General features: G+C 45.5%; 1 protein-coding gene across 2 annotated transcripts; it reads right to left on the minus strand.

Moving 5' to 3' along the window:
* Nucleotides 1-906: 906 nt before the first annotated feature.
* On the minus strand, nucleotides 907-18,013 carry AAR2 (AAR2 splicing factor). Of its 2 annotated transcripts, none has more exons than XM_045804539.2 (4): nucleotides 17,931-18,013; nucleotides 13,972-14,780; nucleotides 10,861-11,090; nucleotides 907-2,243 (listed from the first exon to the last, which is right to left on the minus strand). In XM_045804539.2, exons 2-4 carry the CDS (start codon nucleotides 14,726-14,728, stop codon nucleotides 2,076-2,078), a joined length of 1,155 nt encoding a protein of 384 aa, XP_045660495.1. In that variant the 5' UTR covers nucleotides 14,729-14,780; nucleotides 17,931-18,013; the 3' UTR covers nucleotides 907-2,075. The 2 variants fall into 2 exon arrangements, with proteins under 2 accessions (XP_045660495.1, XP_045660496.1); XM_045804540.2 differs by lacking the exon at nucleotides 17,931-18,013 and adding an exon at nucleotides 17,602-17,869.

Genomic DNA, 18,013 nt, shown 5'->3' on the forward strand with positions numbered 1-18,013 from the left:
TGCGAAGAGTAAGTGAAGTAAGAGAACAGAGCATAGTAAATAGTAGTTACTTTCTCTTAGCCCATTTGTGTGGGTGGTAGGGGTAGCAGGTCTGTGTAGACAGAAGACCAACAGCTTGCAGAACAAAGTCACGTGACCCCAGTTCCAGGTGGGGCCCTGACAATGTCGGTGGGAAACAAATTCTGTCCCAGTGGAGCTGGGTAGTTACTCAAAACTGAGCATGCCCTAGGACCCAGGCCATATCCAGATTCATTGCCTCAGAATCCCTGTGGGGTAGAACTTGGGAATATGCACTTTAAAAAATTATTATTGAGATATAATTTACATAGCATAAAATTCTCCATGTTAAGTGGACACTTTCAGTGGTTTTTAGTATATTCATAAGGTTGTACAATCATCACCTCGGAAAGAAACCCTGTAGCCGTTAGCAGTCAACCCGAGGCCCCACTCTCCCAGTGCTGGCAATCACTAACTTGCCTCCCTGTGGATCTGTCTATCCTGGACAATCCATACGAATGCACTCATGTAACATGGGATCTGTGTTTGGCTTTGTTCACTCAGCACGTTTTCAAGGGTTCATCCATGTTGCAGCATGGACCAGGAATTCCCTCCTCTGGAATGTGCACTTGTAACAAGCTCCCCAGGTAGTTGTGATGAGTGGGCTTTGCGAGGAAAAGAACTTCTGGTTATTATAAAGCTGCAGGGCCTCAATCCTTCCTTCAGGTATGCCTATCTCGGAGGCCCCACGGGTAACAGCAGGCAAACGCAGGCTGCTTGCCTCCTCCAGAGGCTCAAGATGTCGGGCAGGGTCTCCTGGCACTCAGTAGGGACAAGTGTGTCTATGGACAGTGGCCTGGCAGCTGAGAAGTGGGCAAATTAACTGCAAGAGAGACTCACACAAGGGGATTTAGTCTCAACGAAAAGACTTTAATGTACATTATGCTCTTGGGAAAACATCTCCAAGGAAACAACTGGAACCAAAAGTCTTAACCAGCATGGATTCTCATTCAGAAACCTGGTGTGAGCCGCAGCCTTGGGAGAGAATGGCACAGGGACTCTTCTTGTAACACAGCAGTTTCAGGTCAGAGTGGCAGGACCTGTGTGTGACGGGCACACCCTCAGGACTCCGAGGGAATGGGAGCATTTTCACTCCTGTGGCTGACAGCTCCACAGCAAGACTGGGAAGATCTAGGTTGGCCAGGTCATCTCCAGAGCCCTGAATAAAGGCACAGAACTTCAACGGGGCCAAAGCAGCCTCTCCAGAGCAAGAACCTCTCTGTTTGTTGTTGAATCTCCAGGTCACTGGAAAAAGTCATGGTGGCTCTGGTGAGGAATGGGGCCATATGGAAGGGTTGCCAAGTCCCACCTCTGGGTCTGAGATCTCAGAATGGAACAGATGGGAGAGATGTGGCACTGGCAAGGCCCCTGAGGTCAGGAGCCACAACAGTCTTGGACGCCTACCCACTGGGACCTCTGGACAGAAGGAAGGGACTTAGATGGAGAAAGCAAAAGCTGACCACTTGTCAGACTCAACCCAACTGTCTTCTGGGTCCCCTCTCCCCAGTCTGGAGCTCCTGACTGGTCCCATGCCCATGTCTTCTGTGATGTGTTCCCATTCAACAAGGACAGGCAGAAATTCTAGCTGATTTCCCTAGCACCCTGTTTAACTTTTAAATCACCAATGGATAGCTCAGATCCTGTGTGGTCCAGGGTCTCTTGTTTCTAACCATCCTAAGGAAGAAACCAGTTTTCTTGGGCTTCTGGCTCAAATTCTTCTCCTCTGGAAGGAAGTAGGGTGTTGCTGAGGCAGGTCTCTCCCAAGAGCTTCTATAAGAGCTCATCTGGAATCTGGTCAGGTTAGCCTCTTGGCCAGGCTGACAGGAACCCAGGAATGTGCCTTTGGGATGCATATTGCCTCTTGGACACTGAAGAAACTTATTTATTTGTGAAAGAGGGAATTCTGGCTCCATCTTTGCAGAACCTGGTGGGGCCACTACCCCCACAGGTCCCAGAAGGAAGGGGTAAATGGAGAGGCCAGTGGGGGAAGGGGCCTCCCCGGCTGGCAGCATTCCCAATTAGCCAGTCTCTACACCCTCGGGGAGCTCCACCACCACCGGGGCGCAGTCCTCTGGCTCTGCCTCAAAGTCCCACCGAAACTTCTTGGTCAGGTGAGCTTGGAACTTTTCAGCTTTCTGCCTTAGGGTGGCATCCACGGCAACGCTGCAGGCGGAGGAAAAGAAAACCTACAGAGAACAGAGGATAAGTCACTCCTGAGAACACAGAGGGGGCCGAGAAAGCTGTGGAAATTTCCTCATGGTGTTCAGCTCTCTGGGGCGGGTGGATCAGCTGCTGCTGGCACAGGCCCAGGACACCTGCTGTGCTCCCCCCAAACCAAGAAAGAAGGTCCAAACCCAGCTGAGAAGCTGGGGCAGGACTGGAATGGAAAATTACTATCTTGGGCAGAGATGCCCCACTGAGAGTAAGGCCAGTGGGGCCATCACCCTGGCCCAGTCCCCTGGGGAGCTCTCCTGGGCACCTGGGCAATAACTACACCAGCTGGTACCAAGAAAGGCTTGGAGGGCTTATAAGCCCCTGCATCCCATTAAGTCCCAGGTCCTAGGCCGAGGCTGATTTGTTGCTCTAATCTTCATGGGCCACAGGCTGCCAGTCAGAGGTTTCTATTCCCCTGGAAAGTTGTCTTTGATGTTCTTCTTTTAAAATTGTGGTAACAGGGGCGCCTGGGTGGCTCAGTAGGTTAAACATCCAACTCTTGATTTTGGCTCAGGTCATGATCTCAGGGTTGTTAAGACTGAGCCCCATATCAGGCTTCATGAAGCCTGCTTAGGATTCTCTCTCTCCCTCTCCCTCTGCACCCCCCACTCATGCACATGCTCTCTTTCTCTAAAAATAAAATAACATAAAATAAAATAAAGTTGCGGTAACATGTACATAATACAAAACCTACCATTTTAACCATTTTTTTACATTATCATTTTAAAAATTATATATACATAACATTTACCATTTTAACCATTTTTAAGTGTACAATGCACTGGCATTAAGTACATTCACACGGCTATGCAACTGTCACCATCATCCACCTTCAGAGTTTGTTTATCCTTCCCAACTGATACTCTCTACCCACACTAACTTCCCATTTCCCCCTCCTCCAGGCCCTGGAAGCCACCCTTCAGCAATGAACAAGGGTTCCATTTCTCCACATCACCGGCAAGATCTGTTTTTTTGTTATTTATTAATTATTATTATTATTATTTAAATAATAGCCATCGTGATGGGTGTGGAGTGGTATCTCACTGTGGTTTTGATTTGCATTTCCCTTATGATTACTGACGTTGAACATCTTTTCATGTAGATGTACTGGCCATTTCTATGTCTTCTTTGGAGAAATGTCTATTTAAGTCCTTTGCCCATTTTTAGTCAGGTCTTTTGTTGTTGAGTTATTGTAGTTCTTTATATATTCTGGATATTAATCCCTTGTTTTGATGTTCTTTTTAATTCAGTTTCATCTGATATAAACACGGGCAGGGGGCAGAGCAGTAATTGTCTCTACATCTGACACTCCACTCTGGATCTTCCTGGATCCCAATCACTTCGAAGAGTAACAGCAAACTTGTTCCTCCTTCTCATACTATTTTACTGTTCTCAGATTCAAAGAAGTTTCCAAGTATCCCAACAGATCCTCACAATGCTCTGGGGAAGACACACCAGAATACCTATTTTATGGAAATGGAGGCTAAGAGGAGTTGAATGACTGGATGAAAACTAAGAGGAAAGGAAGTAGTAGTTTTCCCCAGACCACCCCACCGATACAGGAGCGTGAGAGTGGGGGAAGCTCTTGGTTGCACATCCGTCTCCTGCTGTAGCCGGCCTGCAGATCATCATGGAAGGAATCTGGGCGCCAGGGGCCTTGACCTGGCAAAGTTAGCAGGTATACTCTGCAGCTGATTCCAGGGATACCTGCTTTTCCACTGCCTGTTAGGAGGAGTGACGCTCATTTCAGTGGTCTTTGTTTGGAGTCATTTTGTTGGAGTGGTAGCAGGGACAGAAGTGATTGGGGGCTGTGGGTGTGCAGAAGTAGGGGGTTACAGAATTTGGTTTCATTAACTTGGCAATCGACTGAATACAGGAGCGGGAAGCATAGCCACAACAAAACAGCAGATCAATAACCAATTAGAGGGGCTGTGTGAGCTTGGTGGCAAGAGGGCAGCAGGGAAGCCGGCTGCCTGTCTGTAGGCAGCTAATGGAGCTTGCCCTGGAGTGCTGACTGTGGAGCCCAGCTGAACTCTAGGGAGGGGCCCCGTACGGGAAGCAGAGGAGCCTTGTTTCAAACCGCGTTAGTTCCAGAGGCCCTGCATACCCCTGCGTCTGTCCCAAGGTCCTGGGGAGCCTGCTGGCTGAATCTGCAAAAGCCTCTTTTTGTTCCGCTCCTTCCACAGTCAACTGTACCCCTCTCTACACAGCCCTGCCTCTACACGCTCTACTGCCTCTCCTGTGCCTCTACATACACGTGCTTTTTCCTCTGCTTAGAACACCCTTCCACCCCTGCTTTCACCTTCTTCACCTACTAATTTCTACTAGTGACTCAGATTCAGCAGAGACATCAGCTCCTTTAGGATGTCTTCCCAGACCAAGGAAGGAACAGGTGCTCCTTTATGTTCCTCTGGCACCCAGGGTTACCACGAACATAGCTTCAATTAGGTAACAGTCCATTTACTGTTGAGCTCTCCCAAGAGAAAAGGAACAACTCCAAAGCAGTGACTCTCTCCTACTGCATACTCACTCCCGGCACAGAGTCTGACATAAAGGACCCATGAAGTGTTTAATGAGCAAAAGAATGAAGAAGACCACAGACTCTATGTAAATCCATTTTTGGTTCACTTCTGCACAAGTCCTTGGCACCATATAATTGCTCAATAATTATGTGATGGTGCTGGACAGAATAAAGGACTTGTCTTGGGAAGGAGGTGGCCCCTGAATGCCACCAGCTCACAAGCCACCTCCTTGTGACAGGTCTCTTAAAAAGCCCAAGCTGAAATGAATTGCTCCAGCCTCTGTTCCCCTAGCACTGGGCCTGAACCTTCCTATGGCATTTCTCACAGTGTGATCACAGTATCTGTGCTCCTTCAGAGTAGAGAATGAGTCCTTTTTATCAACGCGTCCCACACAGCATATCGCCCAGGGCCTGGCATAGAGTTAGGACCCACAGCAAGCTCACTGAACAGATATGAATGAGATGAGATGGAGGGCCTGCCCTGCATTTGGCAACGGCCAACAGTGACAGGTCTGAACAGGCTGGGCAAGAGACTCATCCCTCATCCTTCCCACCCGTCTCTCAAACGATGCCTGGGAGTAAAATCAACCAGAGGCAGGTATTAACAGAAACCTTCTATCTGAAAAATAAGGCTTCCAATTTTAAAAGTGCTTTGTCCTTTTTAAAGAACTTGTCAGTTTAATCTTTACTACAAACCTGGGTACTGTAAAGCTGGGAGGTAAGAGGACAGGAAATTACTATTCCCACTGTACAGATGAGAATGGTGATAAATGCCGAGCAAGTAATAAATGTAAAGCGAGATCCAGTCCAAGTAGGGAAATCTCAATCCTTCGTCCCTACCAAGACTTTCTTTTTGTCTCAACACAGACTTAATACATTCATCATATTTTCAGCACTGCCCTGTGGGGAGCCAGGGGACTTGGGAGACCAGGTGCTTCTGGAATTGTCCCTGCTGCAGGCCTCCAGGACCCAGGGCATAGCCCAGGTTGACTTTTTTTAAAAAGCAACTTTATTGAGGTATAATTTACATAAAATTCACCCATTTTAAGTGTTCGATTCGTTTTGACAAATGTGTACACCCATGCAACCATTAAATGATATAATCAAGATGGATACTTGTTTTTTTCTTTTGGTATTCAGTTTTATGAGTCTGAAGCCCACATACCATCACAATTGGGATACTAAACAGGCTCATCACTCCAAAACACTCCCTTGTGCTGCCCCTTAGTGGTCAAACCCTCCCCTTATCCAAGCCCCTGACATCCAGTGATCTATTGTTGTCCTGATAGTTTATAAACTTGATATTTTAAAAACCCATAATTCAGAAAAGAAGATGTATAGACATTACCTAGTTTTCAAGCAATAATTTACTTTGATTCTCTTGTTTTTAGATTAATTTTATGGCTTCTTCAGAAAACTTGGTAATGATCTATTTATTTTACTTATTAAAGAGAAATCAAGTAAATGCTTCTTAACATCACTGAGAAATGAATCATCTTAATATTGGAAAACTAATCCTGGATATTTAAAAAATACTTTCGAAAGAAGACAACAACATTTCACAAACAATTTCATTTCTCTAAAACTAAAAGCACACACCTTGGGTATTTTTCTTTAAATATAGAAAAAGGTATTAATATTTTTATCATTAAGTCTGTATATTCTAAAATTGTAAATTTCTTTAGCCCGAAACATGAAAGCCTTCTCTTAAACCCAAGTTAAAGAAATTGAGTTCAGTCAGGTCACCTTGAGAAATTCAAAATATCAAGGTAGGTAGCTGAGTCACTATCTTATCCTATTTTTTGGGCAGGCAAAAAAGATGAAATTTCCTAATTTTTCAATTCCCAAATGATTATTCCACTTAGAATGAAACCAGCCAGAGGTAGAACATTCTATTTCCACTTGCAGAAGAAGAAAGTGATGTTAAATAAAACTATCATTTCACAATGATTACCAGGACAGTAAAAAGCAACAGGAATCATGTCTTCTGAGGTCAGTTTAAAGAATTTGGGATGTTTCATCTAGGAATAATAAATGAGAGCCCACCACAGACTTTAGAATCAACTCAGCCTTGCCAGCCACTAGCTCTGGTGATCTTGGGCAAAACCATTTGACCTCTATGATCCTGTTTCCTCACTGTAAAGTGAGATTATATACTTGGCTCTGAACACTGTGGTGAGGGCTAAATGAGATAATGCACACAATAAGTGTGCAAAAGTGACAGCTGACAGCAGAAGGTGTGCGAGTAGGTAGGTGAAATTGATCATGACTGGTGTTCTGGTAAAAATACTACAGACATCACTGTCAGAGCCAGTGTCTTCCACCAAGAGTTAAAGATGGACACTGGCATTTAGAATATTGGCAAGAAATGAAGCTGGAAAGCATAGATGGCCTATTGTGACTTAAAGTATTTTAAAAAACAGGTTACGTGACTATATGCCTAAACGCTATGCAATCAGCAATGAGAATCCTTATTTTGTACATAACTCATTTTCTAACATACTATTAAATTCAGATTATCCTTTCATTGGTTTTAAACAAATTATGGTGACTCAAGTTGCTTTTAATAAAAGAAAAAACTGTATCTATTTTTGTAAAACAAATAATTTTTATTCAAGCTAAATCCATGGGATTTATAAAAACCAGTGGCATCTATTCAAAAGGGCCTCTAATGGCAGAGGCCATTACGTGGCTAATTTTATACCAGCTAATGCGGCAGCCTTGAAGTGCTTACACATACAACCACCAGTCCCTCTCCATGGGCAGTAGCCATTTAAGCTCCTAAGTAAGAAAGCCAGTTCCACTTACTTGACTACCTGGGGGCAGAGCAGGCGGCTGGCTGAAGAAGGCTTTTATGGGTTGATTCATTCACTCACACACACCCTAAGTGAGTGCCTCTGTGTGGGGGGACTGGATTCTCACCGCCAACATGGTACCAACGTTAATTCTCCATTAAAAAAAAAAAATCTTGTAATATCCTTTTTTACATTGTGCCTGTTGAAATCTGTCGTCCTTCCAGCACGTGGTTAAACGCCTCCCTTCACAAATAGTCACTCCTGCTCCTCTCTCTCCTCCTCAAATTGCAACCCTACTCTGAATTAACCAATTCCTTTTTGGTGCTTATAATACCCTTTGATCAGACTGCACTGTTTACACCTGTCATATTAGGGGCATCTATTTACGCTACCACAGGAATGATGTACTCTAGCCATCCCAAAACACCCAACATCACGAAGTGAGAGAAGTGCTAGGCCTCAACTAGGTGTTGAAAATAACCAGATGAACAATAAACCAGGCTTTGGGTAAAAGTTCACGGCTTAGTGGGGAAGTCAGGCAGACAACGTACACATTTCAGCAGGCACAGCCTGTGAAATATAATAGTGACAAGTCCAAAGTAGGCTAATAGTATGGAAAGGAGGGATTGGGAATGGCTTCACAGAGGGATGCCTTGAGGGCATCTTGTAGGATGAACAAGTTCACACCAGGCAGAATGAAAATCATGTTCAGTTAAGAAGGCATGAAACGGGCATAAAGTTTCAGTCATGCCAAATGAAAAAGTTCTAGAGATCTGCCGTGCTTATAATTACCAATACTGTACTGTACACTTAAAAGTGTGTTAAGAGGTTAGAGCTCATGTTATGTGTTTTTTACCATGATAAAAAAAAAGGGGGGGAGGTGCCTGGCTGGCTCAGTCAGTTAAGCATCCAATTCTTGGTTTCAGCTCAGGCCATGGTCTCGGAGGTGTGGGACTGAGCCCCGTATAGGGCTCTGTGCTCAGTGTGGTCAGCTTGAGATTCTCTCTCTGTGCCCCCCCCCCCACTTGTGCTCTCGCTCTCTGTCTCTCTCTCTCTAAAATAAATAAAATCAGATCAGAATGGACCTTGTGATCTATGTTTGGGCTTTTAACTTTCTAGGCAACTAGGAGATACAGAGAAATAGTATCAGATTTGCATTTCAGAGCAACTCAGGTGGCAGCATGGGCAACGGGTGGACTGACAGGGGTAGGCATGGAAGCTGACAAACTGATGAGACCAACAGGGTCTCAGGGCCCATGTTAGGTAAATGGTACTGGGGCAGGACCACCTTCTAAACAACGCTGTCCGGAGTGACTTGGTCAATTCATTTGTTTACTTTCCTACCAAAATATAACCTGCAAGTCAGGGACTCTGTCTTGTTCACAGCTATATTTCCAGTCCTAATAACAGGGCCTTATATACAGCAGATGCTCAGTAAATACCTGCTAAATCAGAGAATAAATCTCTGGAGGGCAGGAAACCTAATATACTGATCCCTCAACGCTTTCAGGAAGATGTTGTATGTAAAGATAGGATGCTCAAAAATATGTGTTGATATATTTTTTTTAAAGGCACATGTCTTGGATTTTCCCAAATAATGACATCAAATTTTCTTGGTGAAAAGTTCAGACAGAATTCTTCTAACCATCAGCTCCGCACACCCCACCTCGGCATCTAGCAAACCAGCCGGGCCCTCTCTGCTTCACAAATCATTGCTGGCAACACGGCGTCAGCAATCAGAGCTCAGCTGTCGGTCAGCTCTGCTGACAGTGGTCAGCACAGCCAATGACACAGTGTGGCCCTCCTATGTTTGTGTGACACCATTAACGCACATCACAAGGGTAGCACATCATTCCCATGGGTCATTGCCAGAGGCAAGTCAGCAAGATGACGCCCCCTGTCACCCCTCATCAGTTAGCAGCTCATGTAACCCAGGAACTTGGTGGAGGGGGGGAGAATGGGATTTCCCCTTCAGAGGAAAGATAAAGGGATTTAATTTCTCTGCTAAGAACCAATAAAAGAGCAGTTTTATAACTCTTCTGAAGTGGAACACACCAGGCTCAAGCCATCAGCTTGACCAACTTGTCCCCATGGTCTGCACAAGGCCCCCAACTGCCAGAGTTTTATGTCAGCTGCCTGCTTACAGGGATTTCTCCAACAGTATGCTGTTTGTAGAAAAGTGTTCCATACCTCTGAGAAATAAGCGCCTGGTGGTGTCTCCAAGGATGTCAATCAAGAATCCTCACTGGGGGAATCTACATTATATTCAGTACACAGGAACATAAGCACAAGACTCAGGCCTGGCTTCAAATCCTAACCCTGCCACTTACCAGCTGTGTGACGTTACATAAATGACTTACCCTTTCTGGGTCTCAATGTTCTCATTTGTAAACAGGAAAGAATCCTCCCTGCCTTGAAGGGCTCCAGAGAGATTAAATGAGGGAACCAAGGAGCAGATAAACATGATGCCTGCTACTCAACAGGCATTTACTGAATGTCTGTCCCCTCCCTCACCCCGAGTGGGAGTGGTATGTGAGCGAACAGCCATCTTCTAAGGAGCGGGCCTCAGAGTGGTCTCACACACAGGGAAGAAAAAGCAGCTCATGGAACACAAAGTATGGAAACTGACAGCTTGCAGCTTCTGCCTCCTCTACACTTGAGAAAGTTACAAAATGTGAGTGACAGAGGCTGTCCCCAAAACATAAAGGAAGCTAATGTATTTGCAAAGGGAGGAAATAGCACAGGATGAAGATTCTAAGTTGTTTGAAGCTTCTTCCCTAATTACCACTCATAATGAAAATTTAATTGCCAAGTTAAAAGCAAATTTCACTTTTTCTGTCAGAGAATCTCTGCAGAAACTGGCACGTTTTGTTTGAACAGGAAATCAAAGTTACTTTAATGCTTAAATGAGATCTAAGGAGCTGCAGATGTTTCCCTGGAAATAACAAGCTTCAAAACTCTGTCCTACTGGGTTATACCAACTTATGGCTACAGGGAGAAAGAAAAAAGTGTTCTGAGCTGAATAACTCACAGAGGTGGAGGTTATTCAAATAGCAAGTACCCCACTGCGTGGCACTCTTGGAGCCAGGCAGGGAGATGGTGGTATAGAGAGAGGGTCTCTGGCATCAAGGAACTTAAAACTGAGTAGAAGAGAGAACCAGGAAACAGCCCGAGGTTAGGAAACTGCAACAAAAAAGTAACCCTCCCGAAGGGGCTTTCACACATCCTCGCCTGCACTCTGACCCACACGGTGTCAGCCAAAAGACTGCTCACCTGTAAGGTGCTGGTGAGGAAGTTGTTCTGGGAGACAATGTCCACGAAGAAGTCGGCGGGGATCTCGCCGAGCTGGTGGTAGAGGATGGAGATGAGGTTGCTGTAGAGGGAGCGGTGCCTCACCATGGCGTCCTCGGAGCGACACAGCAGGTTCAGGAGCCGCTTCCAGTGCTCGAACGCCTCATACACATTCCCCAGGAGGAAGCATACAAAGGCAAACTGCAGTTCACCTGAAAGGCGCAGAGAGGAGAGTGATCCTGGGACAGTGGAGCGCCAGCTGACTCTACGAGGCCCCCAATTCTACTGGACCTCAGCAGTGGGCGGTGGCCTTTTATCCTGGTACTCTCGCACAGCCCTCCTGCTAGGTGGGGTTTTGCACTGAGCACATGCTGAGTTGAAGTTTGCTGAACTGCTATAAACCCAAGCCACGAAAAACCAAACTGCACTTTTATAAAATCAGACTGTAAGAGAAGAGATATACCTAGTATTCGCCTGGCACTTAGAAAGTTTACAAAATGTGTCCATGGATATTATGCCAGAGGGATCCCAAACTTGGCTGCCTATCAGAATTACTAGGAGAGCTTGTTAAAGATAAAGCTGCCCCAAGCCTCCCTCACGAAGATCCTGGTTGAGACAGATGATGGAGCCTCAGAATCTGTACCTCTAAAAAGCTTCCCAGGTGATTCTGATGCCAATGGTCTGCTCCAGGGCCAGGGAAATGCTGCACTACACCATATAAGCCTCAGCCCAACTCCACAAGGTGTTCAGGGAAGGTGGCATTTGTCTCATTTTACAGATGAGGTCAAGGGACTTACCCAAGGTCACACATTGAATGCTTGGCAATGGGAACAATGCAAAGATAAAACAGAATTCCTAGTGGGTGAGAACAGTTCCAGAGCCTTCCAGAAGAGGAAAATTTGTGAGTACTTGTTCCAGGCTTAGCCTGCCAGCCCAAATCACTTGCATTTGTTTAACCACAGGGCTCTGTGATTTAATCTCTATGAACAGCTTGGTGGCTAATAGCATGAGCTCTGGAACCAAACTACCTGAGTTCAAATCTCGGCTCCACTCTTCAGAGATGTGTGACCTTGGGCAAGTTACTCAGTCTGTTTATACCTCAATTTCCTTATTTGAGCGCTGTGGGGAAGATGAAATAAATCACTATGGTTCAAATAAAGCATTTAGAATAATGCCTGGCACAGAGGAGTGCTCAAGAAATATTATTCTTATTCCCACAACTCCACCAGACGACTGTCTGAAACAAAGAAATCCCATGATCCAGAAGCCACTGTCCTTGGGCAAGCAACTGGGGCTCTGGCTGCCAAGAAAAACTGCTGCTGATTAGAGACATTCTCTCTGGCTTCAAATTTAATGAGGGCTTCTGTGTCATACCTATACGTGGGCCATAAAAGGAAAGATGCACTCAACACCAAGTACCTCTTTAAATGCATGGTGTTTGAGCTCTGTCGCCTCCAGAGACATGAAAAACTAGCTCTCCATTCCTCGGCTTGTGGAACTAAGTTTGTCTAGCTTCCTGGTCCAGATATACTGGATGTTTGACTGACATTTTCAAGATATTGTCAAATTTCTTTCTACGACAGAAGTTAATGGTTTGCTTCTACAGTTGGCTTTACCCGGTTAGTTTGTGAAAATAGGAGCTTATTCTCTGAAATAAGGGCATTTACTTAAATTCACGCATTTCTAGCCAAGTCTGAAATTAAGTTATGAGATCAGAAGTAATTTCAAAGAGCTGTCAGGAAGATACAAAGTTATCCCTGCAACAGACCTTTCACAAGATTACTTTGAAGAACTAAACTGTTTAAGAGGTAGAAAACAGGATTTCTGTTCATTTTTATGACAGAATTTCTTAAGTGTTATTTATTAAATGATAATACTGTGTAATGCATTAATATGCACTCATGAAAATGTGCCCTTTTATCAGAGAGCCAATGATATAAGGGCCCATATTCAAATTTCTCACTGATCTTCCAACAGAAAAATATGCAAACACCTGGACAATTTGTAAAAGAAAAAATATGAATAGCTGTTAAAGATGTGACGAATGTTTGCTGTCACTAGAATCAAAGAAATATAAATTGAAACGACATCATCCTCCAACCATCCAGTTGGAAGAGGCCTTTGCTAAATCGCCATTTCCGAGGTGATGGGCAACAGCCTCACCCCAGCCGGCAACACACAGGCTCTGATCCAACCATTTCAACCCTAAATGTATATAAAGTACACACAAGGATGTTCATCAGATGACACAATAGGGAAAACAGGGACATCTTAAAGGTCTGTCAACAGAGGGCTGGTTCAATAAGCAGCCACTACAGAGGAGGGACTGTTTCAGTGACATAGAAAAATGTTTATGTTAAAGCAGATTACAAAATAATCTAACAAAGTAATATACTATAATCTTGTTTTTGTAAAAAATCATTTATACACACAAACACATATAATTGAGGGGAAAAAAAGACTAAAGGGAAATACACAGAGAAGAGACTGCAATGAAATGCTGCACAAGGATACATACACATGTAAAAGACGAAAAGTAAATACACCCAAATGTACAAAATGGTTATTTCTAGGCGGTGGGAACTGGGAGGGAATTTTTGTTTGATGAGCATATATTATTTTTGCAATAAGGGAGAAAAATAACAATAAAAACAATAATAATTTTAAAAAAATAACTATCCTGGTCTACGCCAGTGAAGACCAACACTTTGAGAGAATCAGGAGCAAACTGAGGAGGCAGATGCGAGGCTGGGAACCAGGAGCCCCAGGCTCTGGTCTCACTTCATCCACATAGTTGGCCAAATCCTTTCCCTCTGTGAACCTCAATCTGTAAAGTAAGGGGCTGGGCCACATCTGTGGTTCCCAAACACAGGACTGGCTGCATCGGGTTCACCCACAGTGCTTGTTTATTATATAGACAGACAGATACTGCTGGGGCCCCACTCCTGATCTCTTGAATCAGTCTCCAGGAGGACTGGGCAAGACTGCTTCCTAGCCAAATTTAAGAACCACTGGACAAGATAACCCAGGACGTACCCCCTACTATTACACCCATCCCTTGGCCCACTCCCAAAGAATCCTGTTCCTCCTCACCAAGCACGTCCTGGGGGCTGCTGGGGAACTGCTTGCTGAGCACCGTCTCCAGGGCATAACTCAGGTCCATGTTGTGCCTGGTTATCTCCGCTGGTGTGGCACCTGCCGGGAACATCTGTGTGGGCAGCTCTGAGAAGCGGATCTCTGTCCCGGCTCTGGGCTTCATCTCTGGCAGCCGGGCCAGGCCCTCCTGGTAGCTTTTGCACTCGGTGCCACAGCGAGGTAGATTCTGCTCCACGCGGTCCTTGGTGTGCTTCATGGAGAGCACGGGAAGCACCTCTGAGAAAGCACAGATCTGCCGGCTCTCGGGCTGCAGCTTCTCTATAGTGGCCTCGCTGATAAAGTTGGTGAGTGAGATCCACTTCTTGAGTGTAGCATATGGGTAAGGGCCCAGGAACTGGTCTAGCTCCTGGAGGTTGGCCCTCATGGCCTCTACCTCAGCCTCTGGGGCTGGGGACAGGTCTACCTCTTCTCGGACCGCATTCCAGCGCAGGACCATCAGCTCCCGCTGTTGCAGACTAAGGAAGAAGCCCATACGAGGCCCCACCTCCCTGGGATTGGCCTTGTCCACAGAGCTATAGTGGAGGAAGTGGATGCCCGGTGGGATCATCTTCACGCCCCGGAACTTGGGCCCCACCTCCCAGGAGTTGTAGTCAATGCCAAATTCTGTCCCCTTGGGCATATTCAGGATGACCACAGTGGCCCCTTCAAAGAAGAGGCGCTTGGCAAGCTCAGGATCCATCTGCATGGCAGCCATGGGACCAGTGCTAGGTGAGCAGAAAGAGAACCCTTCTTGTCTTCCAGAACAACTGAAAAAGAAAGAAATCAGCGTTAACTGGAACTTGGGGAAAGATGCTACATTTGCTGAGGATTCTGCATGTGCCAGATTGAATCAGACCCTTGACATAATTATCTCCCTTAATCCTTGCCACAACCCTGCTGATTTTACTGATGAGGAAAATAAGACTTAGAGAGAAGAGGATTTTGTGTTTTGGTTTATTAAGAAAGAATACTCACTGCATAGCTGGAAAGCCATTGAGCAGAAAAGACATGGTCAAAGTCACACAAGGTCACACAAATTAGAACCTGGGTACCCTGTCCTCCAGGCCAGTGTTCTTCTCACTGTCCACTCAGTATCTGCTCTTGGATCTCTCTCTCACCACAGGATGAAGGTGGGGAAAGCCTGGGTAGTCTATTCAAAACTACAACTGTGCCTAAACTGTCTCACACTATAACTCTGCCAAAACCCTATTGCTGAAGAGTCCCAAGGAGCTGAGAAGGATGATTAAATCCAGCATATACTCAGTTTCCCATAAGCCTCAAGGAAGGCCCAGACATGGACAGAAGGTGGAAAGTGGGTGCTCAGCATCTAAAGTTGACAAAATGTTTGGGAAGTGGAAAGCTTTTCAACCACAAACCTCCTCTTCATCTTTGACGCATAAAAAACCCTAAAGTCCAAGGAGTGAAACAACTTCCCAAAGGGCCTACAGTGAGTGGCAGCTCTGCACCCCTTACCCAGGATTCAGGTGGTATGGCTGGCCTAGGATCAGTATTTAGAAGAGAAAGAGCAAGAACACTTATTTCACCCACCTCTGAGCTATCCATGGGGACATACTGATACAACGTGTAGGCAGGCAGACACTGCCTGGGTGGTATTTATAGGAACGGTTCCAACATGAACTAATTTAATCCGAACAATTATCTAACCTTCTAGTCCCAAGACACTTACCTATTCAATTTAACAAATAATCACTGAGCGCCCGCCCCGTGCCAGATCTTTGTGTGAAACATCCGCAGAGTAGGACAGTCACTACTGCCTCTAGGCACTTCCAACCCAGTCGGATGCACAAACAAGAACCCCCAATTTCAGAAACAGAAGAAACAGATTCCTGTTTAATTCTATTCTTTTTATGTTAACAAACAGAACAAAATAAAACAGTGAGGAAAGGAAGATCAACCTGTTTCCAAAAACGTTAAGGGAAATATTTTATCATCTTAACCCCAAACCACAACAAATGTCTCTCACTCTAAATCAGCATTTTTTTTTTTCAAACTGCAAGTCAAAACTCATTAATGGGTTAAGAAATCAATTTAGAGCGCGCCTGGGTGGCTCAGGGGGTTAAACGCTTGCCTTTGGCTCAGGTGATGATCCCACCACCCTGGGATCGAGTCCCACAACCGGCTCCCTGCTCAGCGGGAGGCTTGCTTCTCCCTCTCCCTCTGCCCCTGCTTGTGTTCCCTCTCTCACTGTCTATCTCTCTCTCTGTGTCAAATAAAAAAATAAAATCTTTTTAAAAATTAAAAAAAAAATTTAAAGAGTCTCAACCAGCACTAATTTTTTTAATGGAAAGAAGAGAATTAAAAAAAAACCAGAATGCATCATGAGTAATAAAGATAATAACTGTCTTCTGAAGTTTTATGTGTTTGTATGGATTCTTGGTCATGAGGTAAAATGTATGTTATTGTAGGTCACAGTCGAAAAAGTCTGAAGGCCACTGCTCTAAGTAATTTGCATCATCATCATCTTATTCCCAACCCTGAATTCTGAAGGTACTTAATAAATACTTGCTAAACGAAGAGCTATTGCATTTAGAATAATTGTTCATCAATTAGCCATTTTCCCTTGTGGCAGCAGTGCTCCTCCTTGATAATGACATTCCTTTATTCTAATTACACCAGCCGTAATTCTCTTCACTGTATCTTCAGCAGCTGGCACAGAGAAAATGCCCTGGAATGCAGAGTCACATCCATCTGCTTCTCTCCATCACCTCCTTACTCCCAAGTTCCCCGTTCTCCATCCAACAGCTGGAGTGAACTTTTCAAAGTGTCAATCTAAGCATGTCACCAACCCACATTTAATGCCATGTGAGTGGCTTCTCTTAGGGCTCCTGGAAATCCAGAATTTTTACCATGACCTACAAGACCTACAAGACCTACAAGGCCGGGGCTGCCTGGCTCCTCCCAACTCCTTCAGATTGTTTCATACCATACACCCCCACGAGCCCTCTGTTCAGCCACACTGGCCTCTTTCAGACCCTCAGGCAGGAGGCTCCCTGGATAAAAAAACAAACAAACAAAAAAAAACTCTTCCCTCTCTTCTTCCTCAAATCATTTTTTCTTTTCTTTTTTTTTTTTTTTTAAAGATTTATTTATTTATTTATTCGACAGAGAGAGACAGCCAGCGAGAGAGAGAACACAAGCAGGGGGAGTGGGAGAGGAAGAAGCAGGCTCATAGCGGAGGAGCCCGATGTGGGGCTCGATCCCATAACGCCGGGATCACGCCCTGAGCCGAAGGCAGACGCTTAACCGCTGTGCCACCCAGGCGCCCCTCAAATCATTTTTTCTGATCTCAACTCAATATTCACTTCCTCACTAAAGCTTGCTTGACCCGGGGTTGGGGTTAGGTCAGGTATGCCGTGAGACCCTCCGCCGGCACCTTGCACCTTTCCACTTCATTGATCAGGCTGCAATTTTGCGTGTATGTTTAGTAGAGGACTGTCACCTCCGTGAGACTTGGGTGAGTCTTTTTGTTCCTCCAACACACACTAGATGCTTGATAAGCATTTATTTAATAAAAACATGCTATCCATTTTGTAGATGAGAAACAAAGGGTCGGTTCGGGCAAATTACCTTACTCGAAATTACTGAGTCGGACAGAACCATATCGGGCGCCGCCAAGGTCTCCGGCCCCCAAGTTCTCTAGTTAGGAAAACAGCGAAATTACCCCGAGTGCCCCAGGAAGTACTGGCGACGGGGGCTCTGGTGACGGTTTCTCGGGCAGAAAGGTCTGTGTGGCGAAGCCACCAGGGTCCCAGCACCGGCCCACAGAGGGGGACGCGCGTCCCGGAGAAGCGCCCCATTTCAAGGCACTCCACGATCCCGAGCCGGGAAAAGGGTGGGTGGGCCACACACACAACGAACGCAGAAGAGTTCAAACTAGGCCAGGAGGCCGCACTCACCAGCTTCGGACTGTCCCCGCTCTCAGGCACCGCGGAAACGCACCGGAAGTTCTCGCGCTTTGGCTCGGGACGGGAGCGACCGG

The sequence above is a fragment of the Ursus americanus genome, chromosome 22 (assembly GCF_024610735.1).
Source record: "Ursus americanus isolate L20-20 chromosome 22, mUrsAme1.1.p, whole genome shotgun sequence".
NCBI lineage: Eukaryota > Metazoa > Chordata > Mammalia > Carnivora > Ursidae > Ursus > Ursus americanus.